The following is a 19068-nucleotide window of genomic DNA, read 5'->3' as shown; positions in this document are numbered from 1 at the left end:
ATCTTCTATACTCTGCAGAGCAGTAGTAACTTGAAAGGTACAATATGAACACAGGCACACTTAGAACAAACACACAAAGCCAGACAGGGAAATGCAGAAGTCTACAGTAAAAAATATGGTCTTCGTACAGTCCCTAGAAAGTCCTGTAATTCTGCCTGATGTTCTAAGAAGTCATTAGTTGTCACTGATGTATTGTTAGAGCACATTATCACATATAACTCCCCTTCAACAACTGTAGATTATAAATATATGAAGATAAGAGTATAAATGAGTCAGTACAAAACACCCGAAACACCTGTCTCCTAAAAGAGATGGAATAGATACAGATAAGCAATAGTTTACCCAGCATTAAAAACCTGCTGAAATCCTAGAGTCCTAATCTTGATTTATGATCAGCTGTACCGATTTCTGAAGGAAATACAGGCTAGCAGCATAAGTGAAGAAAAACAATTCCAAGCATCCTACAATTGCTCAGATGGCTTTGAAGACCGGGTCAGGTTGCCTGTAGTCAGAGGCATAGCGAGAAGACAGCACTTAGCTCCTTGCTTCAGGCTTACTGTTACTCTGCTGCAGCAATGATGCAGCTCCAGGATTAACAGGGATAGGGCGTGGGAAATGGAACTGGGCAAGGGGTCAGTATTCTCATCCAGCTGGGTAATTAGAGTTAGAAGAAGTGTTCTTGTACTGCAAAAAATATCTGGGGGGACAACTGGATCCCTTACATAACACCAGTTCCAGACAGAGAAGACTTGGCTTTCTGGTTATTCCACACTTTTTGTTTTAAAGAAAAGTTTGAGGAGTACACCGCTGTTTGGTTTTTTTTTTTTTTTTCCTTTTTAGTCAATTGACAAATTATTTAAATGGAAGTAGTTTGCAAACACTTACCCTAACACATCAGAACTCATAATCAAGTGACCAATTAAGAGCAGTATCACTTGGACTGTATTTCAAAAAAACCCCTTTCTGAATTTCTGCTGCTCTGTTGTAGTCGGAGTCCAACTCAGTCAGCCTCACACGGGGCACCAATTGTTGCGGCACAATCAAACTAGTAGGCTGCAACAAGGCTTTACCGTTGGTCAGATTGAACTGTCTGCACTGTATCTCCTTCCTCCAGAGGTCAGACCACATTGCTCCTCCTACGGCTGACCCCTGGAGGAAGGAGATACAGCATAGACAGTAGAACCTGACCAACGGTAAAGCCTTGTTGCAGCCTACTAGTTTGATTGTGCTGCAACACTGCTCATTATCTTTACCCCTTAGCAGGACATTTGCAAACAGCACACAGAAGATTCCCAGGCATATGAGCTATTTCTTATTCCAAGAATTCCGAGAGTTAAACACCCTCCCAATGCAACAAACAGGTGATTAGTGAATAATTGTTAGTGTTGGCAAATCCTGACCTTTTTTTTTTTTTTTTTTAGAGCACTGTATTTTACAGTATTAACAATGTCGTTGACGAGATGGAAGTGGCATATTTGAGAAAGAGGCAAAGCCTTTTCATGGTATATGTAACACTGAAAGACGCAAAGCCTTTTCATGGTATATGTAACACTTTACCTCTGCTTCTTCTCAGTTGGGAGGCATGAGGAAGATAAAGCTTGCAAGAACACTCCACCTCCCACTCATGATTCACACGTTATTGCCACCATAGCTTAATTAGTTTTGCCCAGCTCTTTTTGAAAATGCATTTAGTAAGCTCAAGCACAATTACCTGACTTAAATTCATCTTGTTGACTTTTGTGCGATTTTTTTCTTCATGTAATTCTTCAGAGATTGCTTTGCTCTTCCTCCACCTTCTTGATCTTTTTTCTAAATCATAATGGACTTCTTCAGTCTCACTGCTGTCTGAATACTCCAAGCTGGTTGCCTGTGGATTGAAATTTACATCCAGTTCCCCATGAAAATGTTTTTCTTCCATTCTGGGCACATCACTTTGAGTTCTGCTTTGTAACCAGAGAAGTTTGGTAGGTCCTTTAGCTTCCTGGGAAGAGTTTACCGAAGATGTCTCTGAATCAGAGAACAGTGTCTCAGTATTGGTGTATAAGCCAGAGGAAGGGGAAGTCACTGCCTGGTAGTGATCATTGCCATAAACCCATTCAGTACCACACTGGGAATTGGTATAATAGAAATCATCTGGTAATTGCCGAGGTCTCCGACGCAGCTTGTTCAAGGCCACATTCCAGTCATAGTCATCCTCGCTGTCTGAGCCCATCTCGTCATAGGCAGACACAATGCTGGATTCATTCTCCAAAGCTCTGAATACTTGACTCTTTGGTTTGGCAAGCATTCGGGGACGAGGCAAAGTGACATTCTGCAAAGCTACCCAGTTTCCATCAGTGCTTTGAAAAACAGAAGGCGGATCTATGAAAACAAATCAAGAACAATTGTTTTTACAGTGTGAAAGGCTCATTTCACTTCCCAGTTTGTGATCAACTGGCCACAAATTGGAGGATTCCACAAAAATAACAAACGCAAGTGTTCCTTCCACTAATTAAAATGCGAGAGTATTTGGACCAAAGCTTTTTTCTAAAAGAATTATTTGGAAAAGCTGAGGAACAACAGTACACAGACATGTATAAATCCTGTGGGTTTGCATACGTCTCTAATTCTGTGTGCAGTTCTGGTCCCCCATCGTGAAAAGGAAAGACGGAAAAAGGATCAGAGAAGAGCAACAAAGGTTGCACCAGCATCTGAAACAGCTTTCATTCAAGGAATGATTAAATAAGCCAGAGCTCTGCCGTCTGGAAGAGAGAAGACTGAGAGGATACACGCTAAAAGAGATAGGAGGGGACCCCCTTCAACCTAACTACTAGAGGACACCAAGTGAAACTAGGGAAATCAAGGTTCAAAACAAACAAAAGAAGTGGGATGCAATGGGTACCAGACCTATGGAGCTTCTTGCCTCCTTAGACATGGTGTTATGGATGTAGAAATTAATCTGGGATAAAAAAGATGTGGCTATGGAGATGGAAGAGAAATACACTGACATTTACCAAACACAAAAAACCACTTCTAGGTGAGACATTCATTAAGCTGAAAGTTCTGGAGGTTCAGAGGCAGCATGAGAAATACTTGCTTTCTCCTGATTTTTCCTAGGCTCTTGCTTATGGTTACTGTTGCTGCTGCTATTGCATCCTAGACTAAATGAGCTTTTTGTCTGACCCAAGCACTGATGCTCTTACATTCTTACACTGTTTCAGAGTATGTTTCACAATTCCAACAGGGAAAAAAAGACAAAGCCACAAATATGGTCAAGTGCTGTGTAACTCAGAGAACAGCATTTTGTCTAAATTTAAATTCCATTTTCAATCAAACTCAAAAAGTCCCTTCATGGGAAATGTGAATGTGTGATGACTCTACCTTCCACAGCAGTTGAATAAACAAATAATGCCATGGATTTAACACAGTAATCTCAGCCTAATGAACAAACTTTCCAGCCTTACAGATTCCTTCCACAGGTTCAAATTTGCCATTTACAGAAAACTGTAGAAATACTTATCATAAATTTTAGTTTTCTAAAACTGTAAACAGAACATCACTATCTAAAAATGGATGAAGTAAAATCTGGATTGTGTTGTAGACGATACTGAAGCATCTTGCACTACATGACTATAAATACTTGGAGCTCAAGATTACTTTTTCCCTGGAATTGAACATAAGCATGCGGTAAGAAGGCATGCTTAGTTAAAAAAATAAATAAAAAAGCCTGTGGTGCACTACTACCAAAACCACTCCCACCCAGAATGAAACTAATTAAATGGTAATGAAACTTACGAGCTATGCAAGATTTTGAACATTTTTTGTTATCTTTCATTCATTTTAGTCCTTTTGGCTTGTTTACACTTCCTAAATTTCCTGCCAATTCAGGTAACTTCAGAAAAATACAGCAGTGAAGTCACTCTTACTCCTGCTTAAAAAGAAATCAAAATAGTGCTATTTTTCTTGTAGCAGTGACCAGCTGAGGATATAACTGATGTCAGGGTTATAGGGAGAACTAATAACTCTGTATTGTAACATTTGATTTTGGAGAAAAAAAAAAGTATACAATTATCAAGCAAAAGGAACTCCTGCTTGTTCACTTTTTTCAACTATGCTCACTAATCTAAGTATAGGATTCTCCTGAAAGAAAGATGACCTTTCCTTAAAAACACTGTTCCTTCAAAAAAAGCAAACAGCTCTGCAAGATACAAATCTCCAACAGGAACTGAATTCAGCTGCAACACATTGCACAAACAGAATGCAGTCCAGTGACACATACTTTTTCTCTCCCAAACGACATCCCCTTTTTTTGTTTAGCAACAACATGTGAGGATTGGTCAAACATCCTCGGTTAACTGAAGAAAGGACAGGATAGCAGTTGATTACATCTTCAAGGGTAAGTGGGCTGGAAAGGAAATACACTGAGAAGCTTGCGTTCAGAAAGCTGACTCAGTTTTATCCCAGCTTCAAGTAATGTCAAATTTTTCCCCTTCCTGATTTTGCAAAACAAAGTCACTTGGAAGAATGGATGAAGCATGCAATTCTTTAGGTATACACTATAATTCACCCATACGAAAAAGAAAATAGATTTAAGAAGTCTCATTGTGAAACTATTGGTAAAGGGGAAAAAAAGCAAAAATTCATGGTTGGGCTCTTCACTCATAATTCGAAACAGTGCAAATCGTAATCAAAAAGATTTACGAACTGCTTTTTGGCTACATGTCTAAAAAACCCACTGACGTTACCACTCCAGACTCTTGGTCGAGACATCTTTCATTTTCTGTATCCTAATACAGAGCTGCTGACCAGTGCATAGGTGAGAGAGCTGGGCAGAGAGGAACCTGATGGAGCCCAACAGAGGCCAGTGCAGCGGCCTGCACCAGGGAGGCACAGCCCCACGCACCACTGGGGCTGGCCTGCTGGGGGGCAACCCCACGGAGAAGGACCTGCGAGTGCTGGGGGGCAGCAAGTTGCCCATGGGCCAGCAGCGTGCCCTGTGGCCAAGAAGGCTGATGGGGTCCTGGGCTGCATCAGGAGGAACGTGGCCAGCAGGTCGAGGGAGGGGATCCTCCCCCTCTGCTCTGCCCTGGTGAGGCACATCTGGGGTGCTGAGCTCCCCAGTTTGAGAAGCAGGGAACTACTGGGTAGGGTCCAGTAGGGTCCATCAAATATGATGAGGGGACTGGAGCATCTCCCTGATGAAGGAAGGCTGAGAGCGCTGGGGCTGTTCAGTCTGGAGAAGAGAAGGCTGAGAGGGGATCTTATCAGTGTCTGCAAATATCTGAAGGGCGAGTGTCAAGAGGACGGGGCTGGGCTCTTTTCAGCGGTGCCCAGCGACAGGACAAGGGGCAACAGGCACAAACTGCAGCACAGGCAGTTCCACCTGAATATGAGGGAAAACTTCTTTACCTTGAGGGTGATGGAGCACTGGAACAGGCTGCTCAAAGAGGTTGTGGAGTCTCCTTTGCTGGAGACATTCAGAACCCGCCTGGACGTGACTCTGTGCAGCCTGCTCTAGGAGAACCTGCTTCAGCTTGGTTCTGGCTTGGACTAGATGGTCTCCAGAGATCCCTTCCAGCCCTGACCATTCTGTGAGTCTGTGATCACATTTATACATATTAGCACAACCAGCTATTTACTGTAAGCTCAACAGGCACCACAGTTTCATCACAAATGTTGTTCTTAGATGAAAGGAGCAGAACAAATCCTCTGAGCAGAGCACTTGAAAGGAAACCGGGTCAATACGTCATTCTGTTGTGGTTAAGCAATTGTTAAGTACTAAATTGCTCAATAGTTGAATTCAATGGGATTGAAGTGGGTTCTTAAATTTAAGTATCCAATTAACTGCTTTACTGAAAATAGGCTTTCCACAAAAATGCCCAGGAGAACACCACTTCTGACAGGGGGTTCACAAAGTAATGCAGACTTAGTTAAGTCAGATTTTAACACTACTTTACTATCACTTTCTTTTTTGGGGGAGGAAGGGTACTGACACCGTCTAATTTTCAGTCTCCCAGGTTACCAACTGGCATTATAGATAAACAAATAGAACCGACAGGCATCCCCCATGCCTGGTCCCCACTACACCCAAACACTATTTTGGCTGCTTCTGCCTGCCAGTGCCTAGCGAGCCAGCTGTAGCAATTACAGCACTAGTAAACTCACCCTACAGAAGAGAAGTTTTCTGCTTGTTTAGCTTCATAAACCAATTTGCTACGGTGGTCATATGGGCTCTACAGCTGTTCCAAGGGAAGGAGAAGGAAGCAGCAGACTGTCATGGGAGGACAACAGTAGCAGATATGTTAGCTTGGCTGTTCCCTGTCACCTGGAGCCAGGGGGAGTGAGCAGTTCAGCCCTTCCCCTTGTGCAGCTGTGGGGGTGAAAACTAATCAACTCTTCTGTGCAGCAGTTGCCTGGTGCTACGCTCTTGTGGCCTCATGAACACTACAGCCAGAACAAGACAGGCAGTGGAAATGGGACCCCTCAAGAGAAGGAACCTCCTTCTTCAATGACAGCCTGTATTTATGCCATCCTGAAGTAAGCAGGGAACTGCACTCTATTCCAGGGTGCTGATTCAGGAATGGGGCTGACTTAGGAAGCTGTCACCTTCCATCATCTGTATTCACATCCATAACTCATGCATGGAAAGACAAGACAGGTCTGGGGAAACTGCTGGTCAGTGAAGTTCCTACTCATACAGCTTTCTCAAACTTATGTGGAAGCAGCAGTTAGTGGGGCTGCACAGGACACTGCATTGGTGTTTCATTGGGGTTGAAAATTAAGGTGCAAGGGGGGATCCCAAATGTGAATTATTTCACTGTTTGGTTCACCACGTAACCTCAATGAACAGTCAACTTGTGCAACAGAAGGGATACTAGGGGCAACTGCAAACTCTTTCAACTGGAGGACAGATAACCAGGTGACAAACCAAGGCCCTTGGGCTCTTGTGTCTTAGAAGGTCTGAAATTATCTAAATCAGATGCCTAAAGTTTCCTAACAGTCTATAAATCAACCCTCCAAAGGCCCAAATTTTGAACCTTTCCTTGGGACAAAAAAAAAAAAAAAAAGGTAAGATAAGCAATGACACAGCCAACGAAATCATGGCATCACCAAACAGACCCCTACAAGCACAGAGGTCAGCAGAAATTTCCTGGAGAAAGTCCTTGCTTTAAGTCATATTTATTCCACATGTGAGTGAGAACCAAAAAAAGAATCATATTCGTACTAGAAATATTTACTTGTTTCATTTAGCCTGTCCACACTCTTCCAGCTGGGTAATGCAGAGAGCTTCCGTTCCTTCTGTGTCCTGAATTGTCCTTTTTGCTGCCTCCAAAAAGCTTCAGTCATAGATGATGCAAGGTCTAGTCCTTTACTGGGCATATCTTCACTAGCCAGGGAGAATGCAGACTGAGACCTCTGTGGGAATAAAAATCAAAAAGCATAATTTAAAAATAGAAATACTTAATTATCAACCTCTGTACTGTAATTAGAATGAATATTCAGTTACCCATGGAAGCGTGAGATCTGCTAGCATCCAGAAATGGAATTTAATGTGTTCAAAAGAATTGTTTCAGCACCAGGTTGCTTATTTATGTGCATTTCTGATGCTATGCAAAGAGGCAGGAAGTTGTTTATACTACCATGGACCAGATGGAAAGAAATAATTAATGTGAAGTTGTTAGGCATATGCTTGGTGAGGACTGATATCTAACTGCTTTGACTCAAGCTAGCCAGAAAGAGATCCCATTGTGGTGAGACACGATGATCTATTGTTGGCTCAACAGGCCATCTGGTGTAACAATCTGCAGAAGTTAAAAATCAGAAAAAACAAACAAACAGCCTGTTCCCCAGAAATAGATGTGTAACTCAACTGGTTTTAATGCAGAATTCTCTTGTCTGCTAGGACATACGTATCACACAATACGGTGGGCAATTTTATGCAGTCTTGCTAAGGAAGTCAACATAACCTACAGTTGCACATCTATTGAGGGTCACATTTCAAGTAAAAAAGACCTAAAATACTGTTGTGCTTGTTAATGAGCCCTGACTACTACTGAGGGGAAGGTGCTTTCCTTTGGATCTACATAAATAGATCAGACATTTTAGTTTTGACTTAGGCACTGGGGTCAGTTACAGAAGTCACATCTAAATTTGGCCAGTTTTAAAAAAACTGTGAAAGCTGGCAGTGTTTGATTTCAGGAGAACTCACTCTTACATATGAAAGCACGTATGTAATTCTAGAAACAAGGCTACAGCAGCTCAAGTCAAGTTTTAATCTCTGGCTGACAATATTTTGCTGCAGTCCATTATTTTTTTTTAATTAATAACTTTGCTTTTGATGACAATATGTGCTTAGGCAGCTTGAATGGCAAAAGAGATCACTTTTTCAAATGACAATTAGCTTTTTCCCAGTAACTTTTTACCACTGAAAACCTCTGTCTTGGCCTTCATAACAGAGTCAGTAAAAGACTGCCTGTGTATGCCAGGGCTTCATTAAGAAGCATGCTTTCAGGTGGCTCAGCTTCTTTATGCAAGCAAAGTTGGCACTCAAATCTTTGTACATTTTTACTGATGTTCAGATTACAAATAATTAACTAAAACTCTTAATCTCAAAAGGGCCAGTCTTTGCCTGCATCAGAGCTCTGCTTTGCCCTGGTGCAGAAGAGGAAAATGATAATGTGACTTTCGGCTGTTTTCAAGTCCCTTCAGTTCCCAGGACAGCACAAGCATTGCTGGTAGTCCTCCTGGCTTGAAAGCATACTTACACCACTTTTCTGGCTGCACCTCCTCCCACCTGAAATGCTCCTGTGTGGGACCCGTGTACCATGCCAGAAGATTTAATTAACTGCAAATCCTCCTGTATCCTTGGCTCAGCAGTATGATTTCATGACAGATTCAGTAAAAAGAAACACAGCTAAGCAGCAGGGTTTAATTTGGCTTCTGAACTCTGGAGGAAAAGCCAGAATTATTGCCCTAGAATCAAATATTTTCTGTAACTGCAATGACTGCGTAACTTGGTTAGTCTTGTCCATGCAAAGACACAGGTCCTAACGTGACATACTGGGAGTGTTTCCTTCCAAATTCAGTGACATGAACTACTGACAGTAAGCCAATAGTATTGTATAATTTTATTATAAGGAACATTTCAGATGAGTCACTTTCACAGACCAGCTATATTCAAGTGTATATTTAGGCTTTCTCAAACCTCAGACTAGATATTCAACTGATCAAGATCATCTAAATCCTCCTTAACCCTGTAAAAGGGTTAGTAATCTAACACAATACAGACAAGGACACAAATTGTTTTGCCATAGGAATTTGCTCATTTACTTTGATTTCATCCTGCTAGGATATATGGACAATATAAACAATTCTGCCACAAATTTGCAGCCTAACTAACAAGTTTTAATCGTGCTGTGTCTCACTTCACTGTAAAGCAAGAACCACTGAACTTCCCAATCTTAAAATAAATTAGGTCCAGTTCATGTCTGCTATGTCCTCTTGATATCTTTGTGCTAAAGGTGTTACATATTGAAACCAGCAAGTTGTTGTGGCTGTCACTATTTTCACAGTACCAAGAATATTCTCTCAGGGCACATTCCTTTTCCACATATATGGCAGAGAGATAAGAGATGCTGAAAAACCCAGAAGAAGGAATATCCTACAGTTTAATCACTAGTATCTGTTTTCCCTTATTACTTAAAGAACCAAATTGTAAGGAGAAGAAAAAAATCAAGAAAAACTTGAGTAGTCTGTATAATAACTCTGGGCTCAGATAATTAATGTAACATGTTTGTTCTTATGTAAAATCTGTAGGCTTGACAACTTTTCTGGGTTTTGTTTAAATAGCAGCTTCTTGCCGGCCTATTCACTGTTTTATAAACATCACAGTCAAGGCTGCATTGCAGCGATGGCCGTGTCCATACATAGCTCTCAGCTAACCTGAGACCCACCAGAACTTGGCACGGGCTGCAAAATCCAGTGAAGGAGCTCAGCCATCACACCCTTAGACCCTTGCTTCTGCAGCAGTGCTGCTACCAGTACTGCCTGAGCAATTCAAAGCTAGCTCAAGTGGGTCTACACTATAGGGCAGATACATCTTTCTGAAGGACCAGAAGACGCACAACAGCCTGAAAGATTTAGAAAGGAGATGAGTGTGAAGGGCCTGATGGACAAAAGGCACTGAAAAATAAGGAAGCACAGAAAAGAAAGCAGACATAGTCCCATGTGGTACAGCAGTCTAGGATCTCAAATAAGCTTATTCAAACAAGCTTATCTAAACCAAGCTGATTCTTTTAAATTGTGTGCTGAAACTTTTGGGTCAGGTCAGAGGGAAACTCCTCTCCACAGCGTCTGCCAGCTCTCTGTGGGAAATAGGTATTATGCAGGAACTACTGCTAATTCCCAGGAAAACCCCTCCAAATGCAGCAAGGGAAAAAGCTTTTGGTACCTCCAAAGCTCGGCTTGAAGCCATACTCATAATTTTTCTACGCTTTATGTGAATTCTGGATGAAATCTGTCTTGGACTGCTCTGCTAGAAGTACCACCTCTTCTTACTGAAGGTGGTTCTGACATAAGAATTATTTACTTTAAAAAAGAAAAAGGGAAAACCAAAAAAGTAAATATCTATAGTGAAAAACAAGAAATAATTTGAAAAATAGAGGATGTTAGTTAAATCCTTACAGTTAACAAAACGTGGCCTTGGGAAAAGGAACAGACACCATAAATATGTCAAGTTGGAGCACAACAAGATAAGCTCCAGAACCAAACAGTTAATGAGACTAAACAGAAAATTATTGGAACTGTGTGTGAACTATCCTAATTACCATACTAAAAGATCCACCCTCAAGCAAAGAGAGCCCTCTACTAACAAAGCCCCCTCCCCGGTGAAAAAAAACCCACTACCTTTAAATGGAGATGAGATTTGTAAGAACCAATGAAAATTTAAATGTGACAACACAATTGTAAACAATTTCTCAAAGCTATAAAAAGTTTTACTATGTGTGAAAAGGTATGCTAGCTTTGTGGATTACCACCTAGCACCCATCGATGTGCAGACATGCAATAAACAAGTATCTCCACTCTGCCTGTGGATCAGCTCTTGCATGCTGGGTAAAGAACCCAGATCTGCAATAATACTTTGATGTCACAGAAGACTCAAGGAGGTAAAAGTACTGCATTCATATCCTGACAAAGGATGAAATGATGCTACTGGAAGAGGCTCTTGAACTAGCACTCTTCACTACTACTATTGTAGTTCTCTGTATTTCTTGTATCTGGAGAGATGTAAATGATCAAGAAGTGACAGTGTTCTAATAAGCTTCGACTCAGAAGAATAAATAGTAGAGGATTCGGTTATTTCTTGTTCTGAAAATCAGTTTTAGACAGGGATGGAAGTGGAACTGTGTTTTACTCAGACAAGTATGGGTGGAAAAAACCTGTAATTATTCATTCCCAATAGCAGCTCAAATCACTGGTAACATCAATAATGACACAAAAAAGAAGTGTCAATAGCCAAATCTGGTGTAGGAATAGGACAGAAGCATATCCTGGCATGAGAACAAATCCAGCTACATTGGCATAAACTGGCCGTTTTTTTTCAGAGCACAAAAGCAAATGTTTGTCCACAAGTTTATCTCCAATCAATTACCTGCCGGCCTGATGACTCTATCTGAAAAGCAAATGATCCAAGACCTCTTTTTGTTGCTTTTGCAACTAAAACCAAACGAGAAAGTTAGTTATTTGGTGTGAGGTTACACAGAAAAAGCTCTAATCTTGGTTGGCACATTTGCATCAACTTAACTCAGCTGGCATCAGTACCTTAACAGCCTTACAGCCAGAGCATGGGCTCCAAACCTATGTACGCGCCGCCCATGCTATTGACATCACTGCCACACTTACCTGTGCGGGCAGCATAAGCACACATTACCGTGCTGCACCTGGGCCTCCCTTTCTCACAGATGACAGCCCATCTGCAGATACAGGGGATGTTTTTCCCTTGTGGACTTCTACATAGGAAGATAAATGCTGAACAAAAGGGAACAGGATTGAGAAACCTATCTGGAGGCTGGTGCTCTACGTAGCTTCCCTGTGCATGGATGCAGGGAAGTCCTGGAGGTCAGGCCAGCTACCCCAATAGGCTCTTGGATTGGTTCACATTCCAGCAAGGGATATTTTACTGACCAAATGGAAGAGCCATGGCCCTGAATCTTTACCAATTAATTGCCTACAAACTTGGACATCAACAAGACCTCAGTGCAGAACCACCAATCTGGTCCATTTTCCAGAAGTATCTAAATAATACAGCAGCCTAAATACAATTTTCAAAAGGAGGCAGGAGTGTAGGAGCCTTGGTCCTGATTTATAAAGACATGAGGTGTCAAGAAGATCCTTCCCTCCCAGCTAAAGCTACAGGCACCTTTCCTAACCAGAAGTTCTGCTTCCTCAGCAAAACACACCTGTCAGCCAAGTGTTATTTTAGATGTATTTATTTGTGATGAATTACAAGGCTGCCCTGTATGTCTGCAGTCAGACACTACGGTTCTGCTACTGTTGGTTTCTGCAATAAATTAGGACATCAGCAGATGGCATTGCAACCCAGCAGGTGATTCGCTATGTTCACTGCACACACTCCTCGGAGGCATGTGCTGCATACCGGATTGCTGTGCTGTACAGTACAGCTTGCAAAATATAGTTACAGTATTGACAGGCATTTCCAAACACTTTAGTTAGAAGAGTTCCCAACCAAATCCTGCCTACTGGCATCTGCTATGTTTGTTTCAAAAAGAAATTCCAGACACATTATTATTATTTTATTTTATTTTAATCCCTCTTCAGGGGATTTCTGCTGCATAGTTATAATGTCTGGATGGAGAGAACTCAGCCTTCATTTTGTACTGGGCTAGCACTAAAAGGAATCTATTTTTGCATGTACAGTCCTGTTTCATTGCTGGCCTTCAAAAAACGAAAAGAAAAAAGACAATGTGGTTTCTGAAGATTAAAGAAGGAGGGAGTGAGTAAAAATAACCACATACGTCTCCTATTACTTAATACATATTCCATCTTCTGTCTATATAATTTACAAGTTTATGCTTCTGAACACTGAACAGAAACAAAACAAGTAACCAAAAGCAAGAACCACTTTTTTATAAAACATGCCTGTGAATACTGAGTCTAATGTTGATAATATATGGATTCTTTACCTTGAATAACTCTCTTAGATGTATGCATATTGTTTAGAAGACAATAAAAAGATCTTGCTCTACATTCTTCCTCAAAAGATGAAAGAGTATGGGTAAATCCTCTTTCTTCTGAAGAGAAACCAAAGTGGTAATTCAAAGTAGATTCCGAAAGCAACTGACCGAACTCTACAAGAGATATTCTGGATCACGCCTGTTTTAATCCTCACTTCCCTCCTATTTCACCCTATTTCTGTGGTCTGGCTTAACTAGTAAAACTGTAATTTATTCTGCACATATTTAGAGCAGATCAAGGACTCTCCCAGTTTCAGGAGGGACCGAGAACCTGTCCTGGTTTTGGCTGGGACAGAGTTAATTTTCTTCTCAGTAGCTGGTGCAGTGCTGTGTTTTGGATTTGGTATGAGAATGATGTTGGTAACACACTGATGTTTTCAGTTGTTGCTAAGTAATTTTTATATTAAGTCAGGGTCCTTTAACTTAAACCACAACATAGCCCCAGGTGCGACAAGGGTAAGGCAGCTGCAGGGTCACCACGGTAGGAGCCCTCACAGGTGCTGGGAGCTCAGCACCGGGGCTGAGGGCAGGGAGGGTGGCTCTCGATCTGGGCAGCAGAGTCCTGTGCTGTGCAAGCACTGACCTGTGGGGCAGCTGCTATTCTGGTTTTTGAGGACAACCTTATTCATGGAAGCAGCCTAAAATTGACAGCACAAACACAGATGACTTACATTCAACCTCATCCATTCCCTCTCCTCACCCGCAAATTCTATGGCTATGCCTGCTAGAGGTGCAGCAAGAACAGCCTCTTGTGCTCTATGAATACAATCAGAGCACAGACAGAACGAGCAGGTCCCACACACCTGAGCCAAGACAGCATCAACCCCTGAGCATCAGCAGCTAATGCATCCTTTGGTAAGTAAACGCCCACACCAGGAAGGAGACAGCATGAGCTTGTGAATGGTGCCACCCTGCAACAGCCTATTTATCACTGGAAGTGATTTTCACCCTGCTCAAATGTATGCCAGTCCAGACATTTCGCAGTGCAAGTGGAATACCAAGGGTTTCAAGCATCTGTTCCTCAGTTAATCTTGTATGTGGCAAAGATTCTGCTATCAACCCTATGGCTTCTGAAAAAGGGCAAGAACAGGCAGATGAATGGGAAATTTTCACACTCTGTTGAAAGGAAACTCCCTTCTTCACGCCCTGACCTAAACCCTGGTTAGGATATCCCAGCCGTCAGGACAAAAACTTGATGGGTTGGGAGAAAGCAAAGATGACTGCTCCCTCGCCTGCAAAATCCTTAGAGCATCTGTCTTTCCAGGGTCTGCCCAAGCTGGCTTGTTGTTCATTAGTGACACAGACACAGCCTGGCTGCACTGGATGGTTTGCCATCCTTCTACTGGCCTCTCAGGCAGCTGATCCCCTTAGAAGCATTGTTCCTTTAAAAGGAGTACAAAAATAATGCTCAGTTGATCAGGAATGGGTCCGTCAGCAGTATGAATTGCACAGTTGTGTAATAATATGTAGAGCCACATTGGGGTGTACATTTATCTTGGTTGAGTTTGGATTAGCTGACCTTGAGGATCCAGCCATGGGTTGCAAGGGGGAGAGGCAGGAGGTTATTCCCCAACAAACCCATTGCTGCTGAGTGTGCAAGTGGCATTACACATCACCACATAGAAGTATAATTCATAGTTTGAGGGGCTTCGCCCCCTAATAACAAGTAGGGCCCACATGTGAAAACACTATTGCTTTGGTTGCAAGGGATTTGTAAGCTAGTAATAAGGGACATTTAAATAGGTGTTCCAGAATATGAGTATAAACATCCCTTCATTGTAATTATGGGGCTAGCAATTTAGGAAAGTGCTAGGAGCATAAAATATCACAGTTCAAGCAATGTAATGGATTTACGCAAACAAGTCTATAGAAGTTTGCGGTAAACCAGTTGTTGGGTGCTTTGACAGGAATAGAGGGTAGAGGTACCAATGCAACTGTAACCTAAGCGGTGCCTCTACAAGTACCCTTGTTCGTTTAGTGTTACTGTTCCTCACATACTCCCCTGTGGCCCATCCTTCTTCCCTCCTCCCAAGCGCAGAACACCGTATTACATCTCTTCAAAAAACCCAACAAAAACAATCAGGGCAGATGTTTCCCAGTTGCGCAATACCTTTCATTTGAAGATACTGAGAGCTCAGTCAGTATCCTGTGATGGCAGTATTACCACACTACTTACAAACGAGAAAGCCGAGCAACTGCAAAGGCCAGATCCCTGGTTCTGGTGTAGGACAGTATAATTCTAAGTTGCTACTAGTGTGCCCCACTAGGAGAACACATGTGTATAAATGGGTCAGGGCAGGAGGTAAGCTGGCATTTTCATCTCAAGTCTAATTGCAGCCTCACATAAACTTACCTTTTTTTTTTTTTTCCAAGGGAATATTCTTTACTGAACATGATTATTCTTTTTTTCTTTAATTTCTAGGTTGCTCGGTGCCCTGCACAACCTTTCACATCCTGTTCTGACCCTCATCTACAAAGTTGTTCTCAGCAGAGCACTCACTCATCGGAGAGAATCACTGTATCTCCTACTCAAACACCCACTTGACAGAGGAAGCCTTAAGTGTTCTGTGTTTATTTGCTTCTTGCTGTGACAATATACACCCTGATTTCATCTAAAAATAAAGCAAGATTTGTCAGGCAGCCTAGCTCTGAGCATCACAGGTTTTAAGTCAGACATTAAAGCTTCACGATACCCAGCAGTGTATTAGGATAGCATCTTTAAAATAAAGCTGAAAGAACAACATATGACCTAAATTATTCAGAAAATGACATTATAGAACAATCACCCTTCTCTGTCCTCTCTCCTACCCCCTTCTCATGCCTTGAAACCTAGCTTTGTTTGCTGGCAGTAAGTGCAATTCAGCTGAATTTAGGCCTGCATGGGCTTGATGATACACCTAGCATCCCAAACTGTCTTCTTAGATGTTTGTCAAGTGCATGAATAGTACTATAAACCCAAAAATTAGTAATCTTCTGCTAGAGATACATCTCAAACAAACTCAAAACCATACAAACAACTTTAAAAGGAAAATGCTGTCATATTTAGCCTTGCACCAATTATTTAGCGAGCTGGAGCCTTAAAAAGTGGTACTATGCTAAGTTAGAATTGCAAAAGCAATTGTATCCTGTCCTGCCGCTGCAGTGGAAGGAGGAATATCAGCCAGATTACTGTGGACAGGGCCGCCTGGATCTGAAATCCACATCACTTTTGCAGTGAGACTACAAAGTTACACCTGCAGAATCAGCAGATGACAGTAAAATTTGTAACCTTGGAAGTACTTAGAGAAAGTTGGATCTTCTCATAATAAATATTAATAAAGAAAGACTCGTTTTCTAAAGTACCAAGCGCTTTTCCATCTCAAAGTGTACTGTTCTTTCACACTCTGTACAGAGAAGATGGTGCTGCAGCTGGCTTCTTCTGCAAGGAAACAAGACAGTAAATAACCCATCTGGTCCAGCTGATGGGCTTCTGGATAAATGCACACCTGCCTCATTGGAAGTAGGTCCCAGCAATACACTCTACGCAACCTCCTGATCCCAGGTCATGTACGAAAGCTAAAAGCTCCATCTTCCCTGTGACATGACACATTTTTAATTAGACATAAATACCATGTTTCTGATACTGAGTTGTTCACAGGTAAGGCCTGATGTCAGCTGTTATCATCTTCCTACAGCGTTATGCCTCCCTCATCTGAAACAGCTCTCCCGCTGCGTCCTTACAACTGCTAAAGAGGATTCCTCTTTATAAAGATTTTCTTCAAATATTTGTTTCAGACAAACCTACAAAGGCATAGGGCACCTGCAAAACCTCCAGGGACTTCCAAAGCAGTATTGGACCTCAGGCTTGTGGAACCTTTCTTCTTCTCTTTATGAGAAATCAAAAGGAAAAAAAGAAAAATAAACAGCTGTCAGTACACTGTGGACCTTATAATTAGCTTAACCAGTAAATTTCTGCTTCCCTTGAGGTGCATCATAATGTGTATTTAATGTAATTTTCCCTATATCCTTTTCCCTACATCCCTAGCTGTTTTATATACTATAAATTATGGATGAGCTTCTGTTTATATATGCAATCTTTTAGCTGTAAAATAAAGATCACTAATACAGCACTTAGAACACACCAGGATGCCTGCACTCCATCAATGTTTAAATGGGACACAATATGCCAACTGGTCGTTTGCTCTCACTGGCAGTGATATACCGGGGGGAAATGGACTAAGAGAGTGGAGGAGCACCCACCCATTGCTCTAAGCTCCTCCTATCCCAACATTTTACAGACTTCGCTTACTGGTAATGAGAAACAGATGGTGCCATCCATCTCTTTTTATGAGATGGGGAAATAAAATACTCAGCCTTGTATCACTATTTTTAGCATGGGCAAGGGATCTCAAAAAAATCTAAGGAAAAAAATCTGGAAAAGACAGTATCTATAACTATTACCACACTACAGCACTGCCCTTAACAATCAATAATATATTTTTCAGGGAGATACTCTGTGTGTATGTATTGCTCCTCAATATGAAGATCAATAGATTTTTCTCCAGTCAAGCAGGTCTCATATAGCTGGTCTCTTGGCATTGTGCTGTCTCCAGCTTACACAGCTCGTGATCTCTGCATACAGCATTTACTTCATACGACAAAGAGGCAGTTTAACTTATTCAATTATGATTTCAAAGCAAGTGATTTTGAATGAGCAGGGAGGTAATGCAGGGCTTCCAGAGCCCACTGGAAGTTTCTGGCTGATATGGATGAACTGCACACAAACAGCTGCGATTAAAAGAAAAATTGCTTGGCAGGTACAACCACACAGTTATATCTGGGTTTAGTACTGCTCTCCCCGCTTTCCCCTCCTCCACTGTAAAGCAAGTGACTTTGGTAATAAAATGCAATGCAATAATAAACATAGGTATCTAAAGGCCAGTGTTATAGCATACAACTGCCCTAAGTAACTGTATGTTACTAGCTTTATTGTGCTGGCAAAACTGCATGGATTGTCTTCTATACAGAAGACAAAAATATTTGCTGCAGAATAAATTTCCAGTTTTAAACTTTGAAATTCTAACTTCCTTAAGATTTGCTACCCCTACCTCCCTTTCCTCTGCATGTCTGTCTTTCTGTTGATCAGTTTCCTCCCTTTTATTTCATCTATACTGCTTCTGTTTGCTTCAAGTACTAATTTGTTTGCCAGCTAACAAAGAAAGTCTTAAACAGAGGAAGTCCTACTTCAATCGTCTCTATGGGGAAACATGTTCACATACATAACTCTAACCCAGTAACAGGCAACTTGGGTAGCAGACAAAAAAGCACTCTTTTTGTTTGCTTCCCTTAGGGTTGCTGTGGCCACATTGTCTGCAAAAACCTTGGTTATACTAGGAACACCTGCCCTAATAAATCTGTTGCAAAACCCCCCTTGTTAGCTGTGGCAGGTACTAATACAAAAGGTTTTTTATTGTTACAGGTAGATCTCTGCTCAAACTCAGCCAACACAGAGCTCAATGGTAGGATGTGTACACAAACCAAGAGTCTGGGGTTCTTTGGTCAATATAATGTCATCAGTTAGGAAATAATACAACTTCATGTACTGCAGTGGAGCCCATGAAGATTTGCTGTTACAGGCTTAGACTCAAGAGCTCCAAAATCCATCTGGGAGGGAAGAAGAAGCTTTGCCTGCAAAGAGCATGTGGCCATAGGGCCTCTCTACCAGCTTCCATAGAAGCTAGGTTTTGTTTTGGAAGGAAAAAAAAAATGCAATTCTTTTGGTAGAAAAAGTAACTTTCTCAAGTGATATACAGAGGCAAAACTGATGCAGTGTAGTCCTGCAAGTCTGCCAACAGAT

General features: G+C 41.6%; 1 protein-coding gene across 6 annotated transcripts in view; it reads right to left on the bottom strand.

Moving 5' to 3' along the window:
• MYRIP (myosin VIIA and Rab interacting protein) overlaps positions 1-19068 on the bottom strand; it is a 237445-nt gene that overhangs the window by 31833 nt on the left and 186544 nt on the right. For all 6 annotated transcript variants that reach the window (XR_008747648.1, XM_055807057.1, XM_055807053.1 and 3 more), the window contains 2 exons: positions 7218-7395; positions 1712-2361 (listed from right to left, as the gene is read on the bottom strand). Coding sequence is in view for 5 of the 6 variants with exons in the window: in XM_055807057.1 (XP_055663032.1) it covers positions 1712-2361; positions 7218-7395 (828 nt within the window). In the remaining variant the exon portion in view is untranslated. The remainder of the gene's footprint in view (positions 1-1711; positions 2362-7217; positions 7396-19068) is intronic.

Source organism: Falco peregrinus, chromosome 5, assembly GCF_023634155.1.
Source record: "Falco peregrinus isolate bFalPer1 chromosome 5, bFalPer1.pri, whole genome shotgun sequence".
NCBI classification, from domain to species: domain Eukaryota; kingdom Metazoa; phylum Chordata; class Aves; order Falconiformes; family Falconidae; genus Falco; species Falco peregrinus.
The sequence above is the reverse complement of the archived record's forward strand: the minus strand, read 5'-3'. Positions and strand labels throughout refer to the sequence as shown.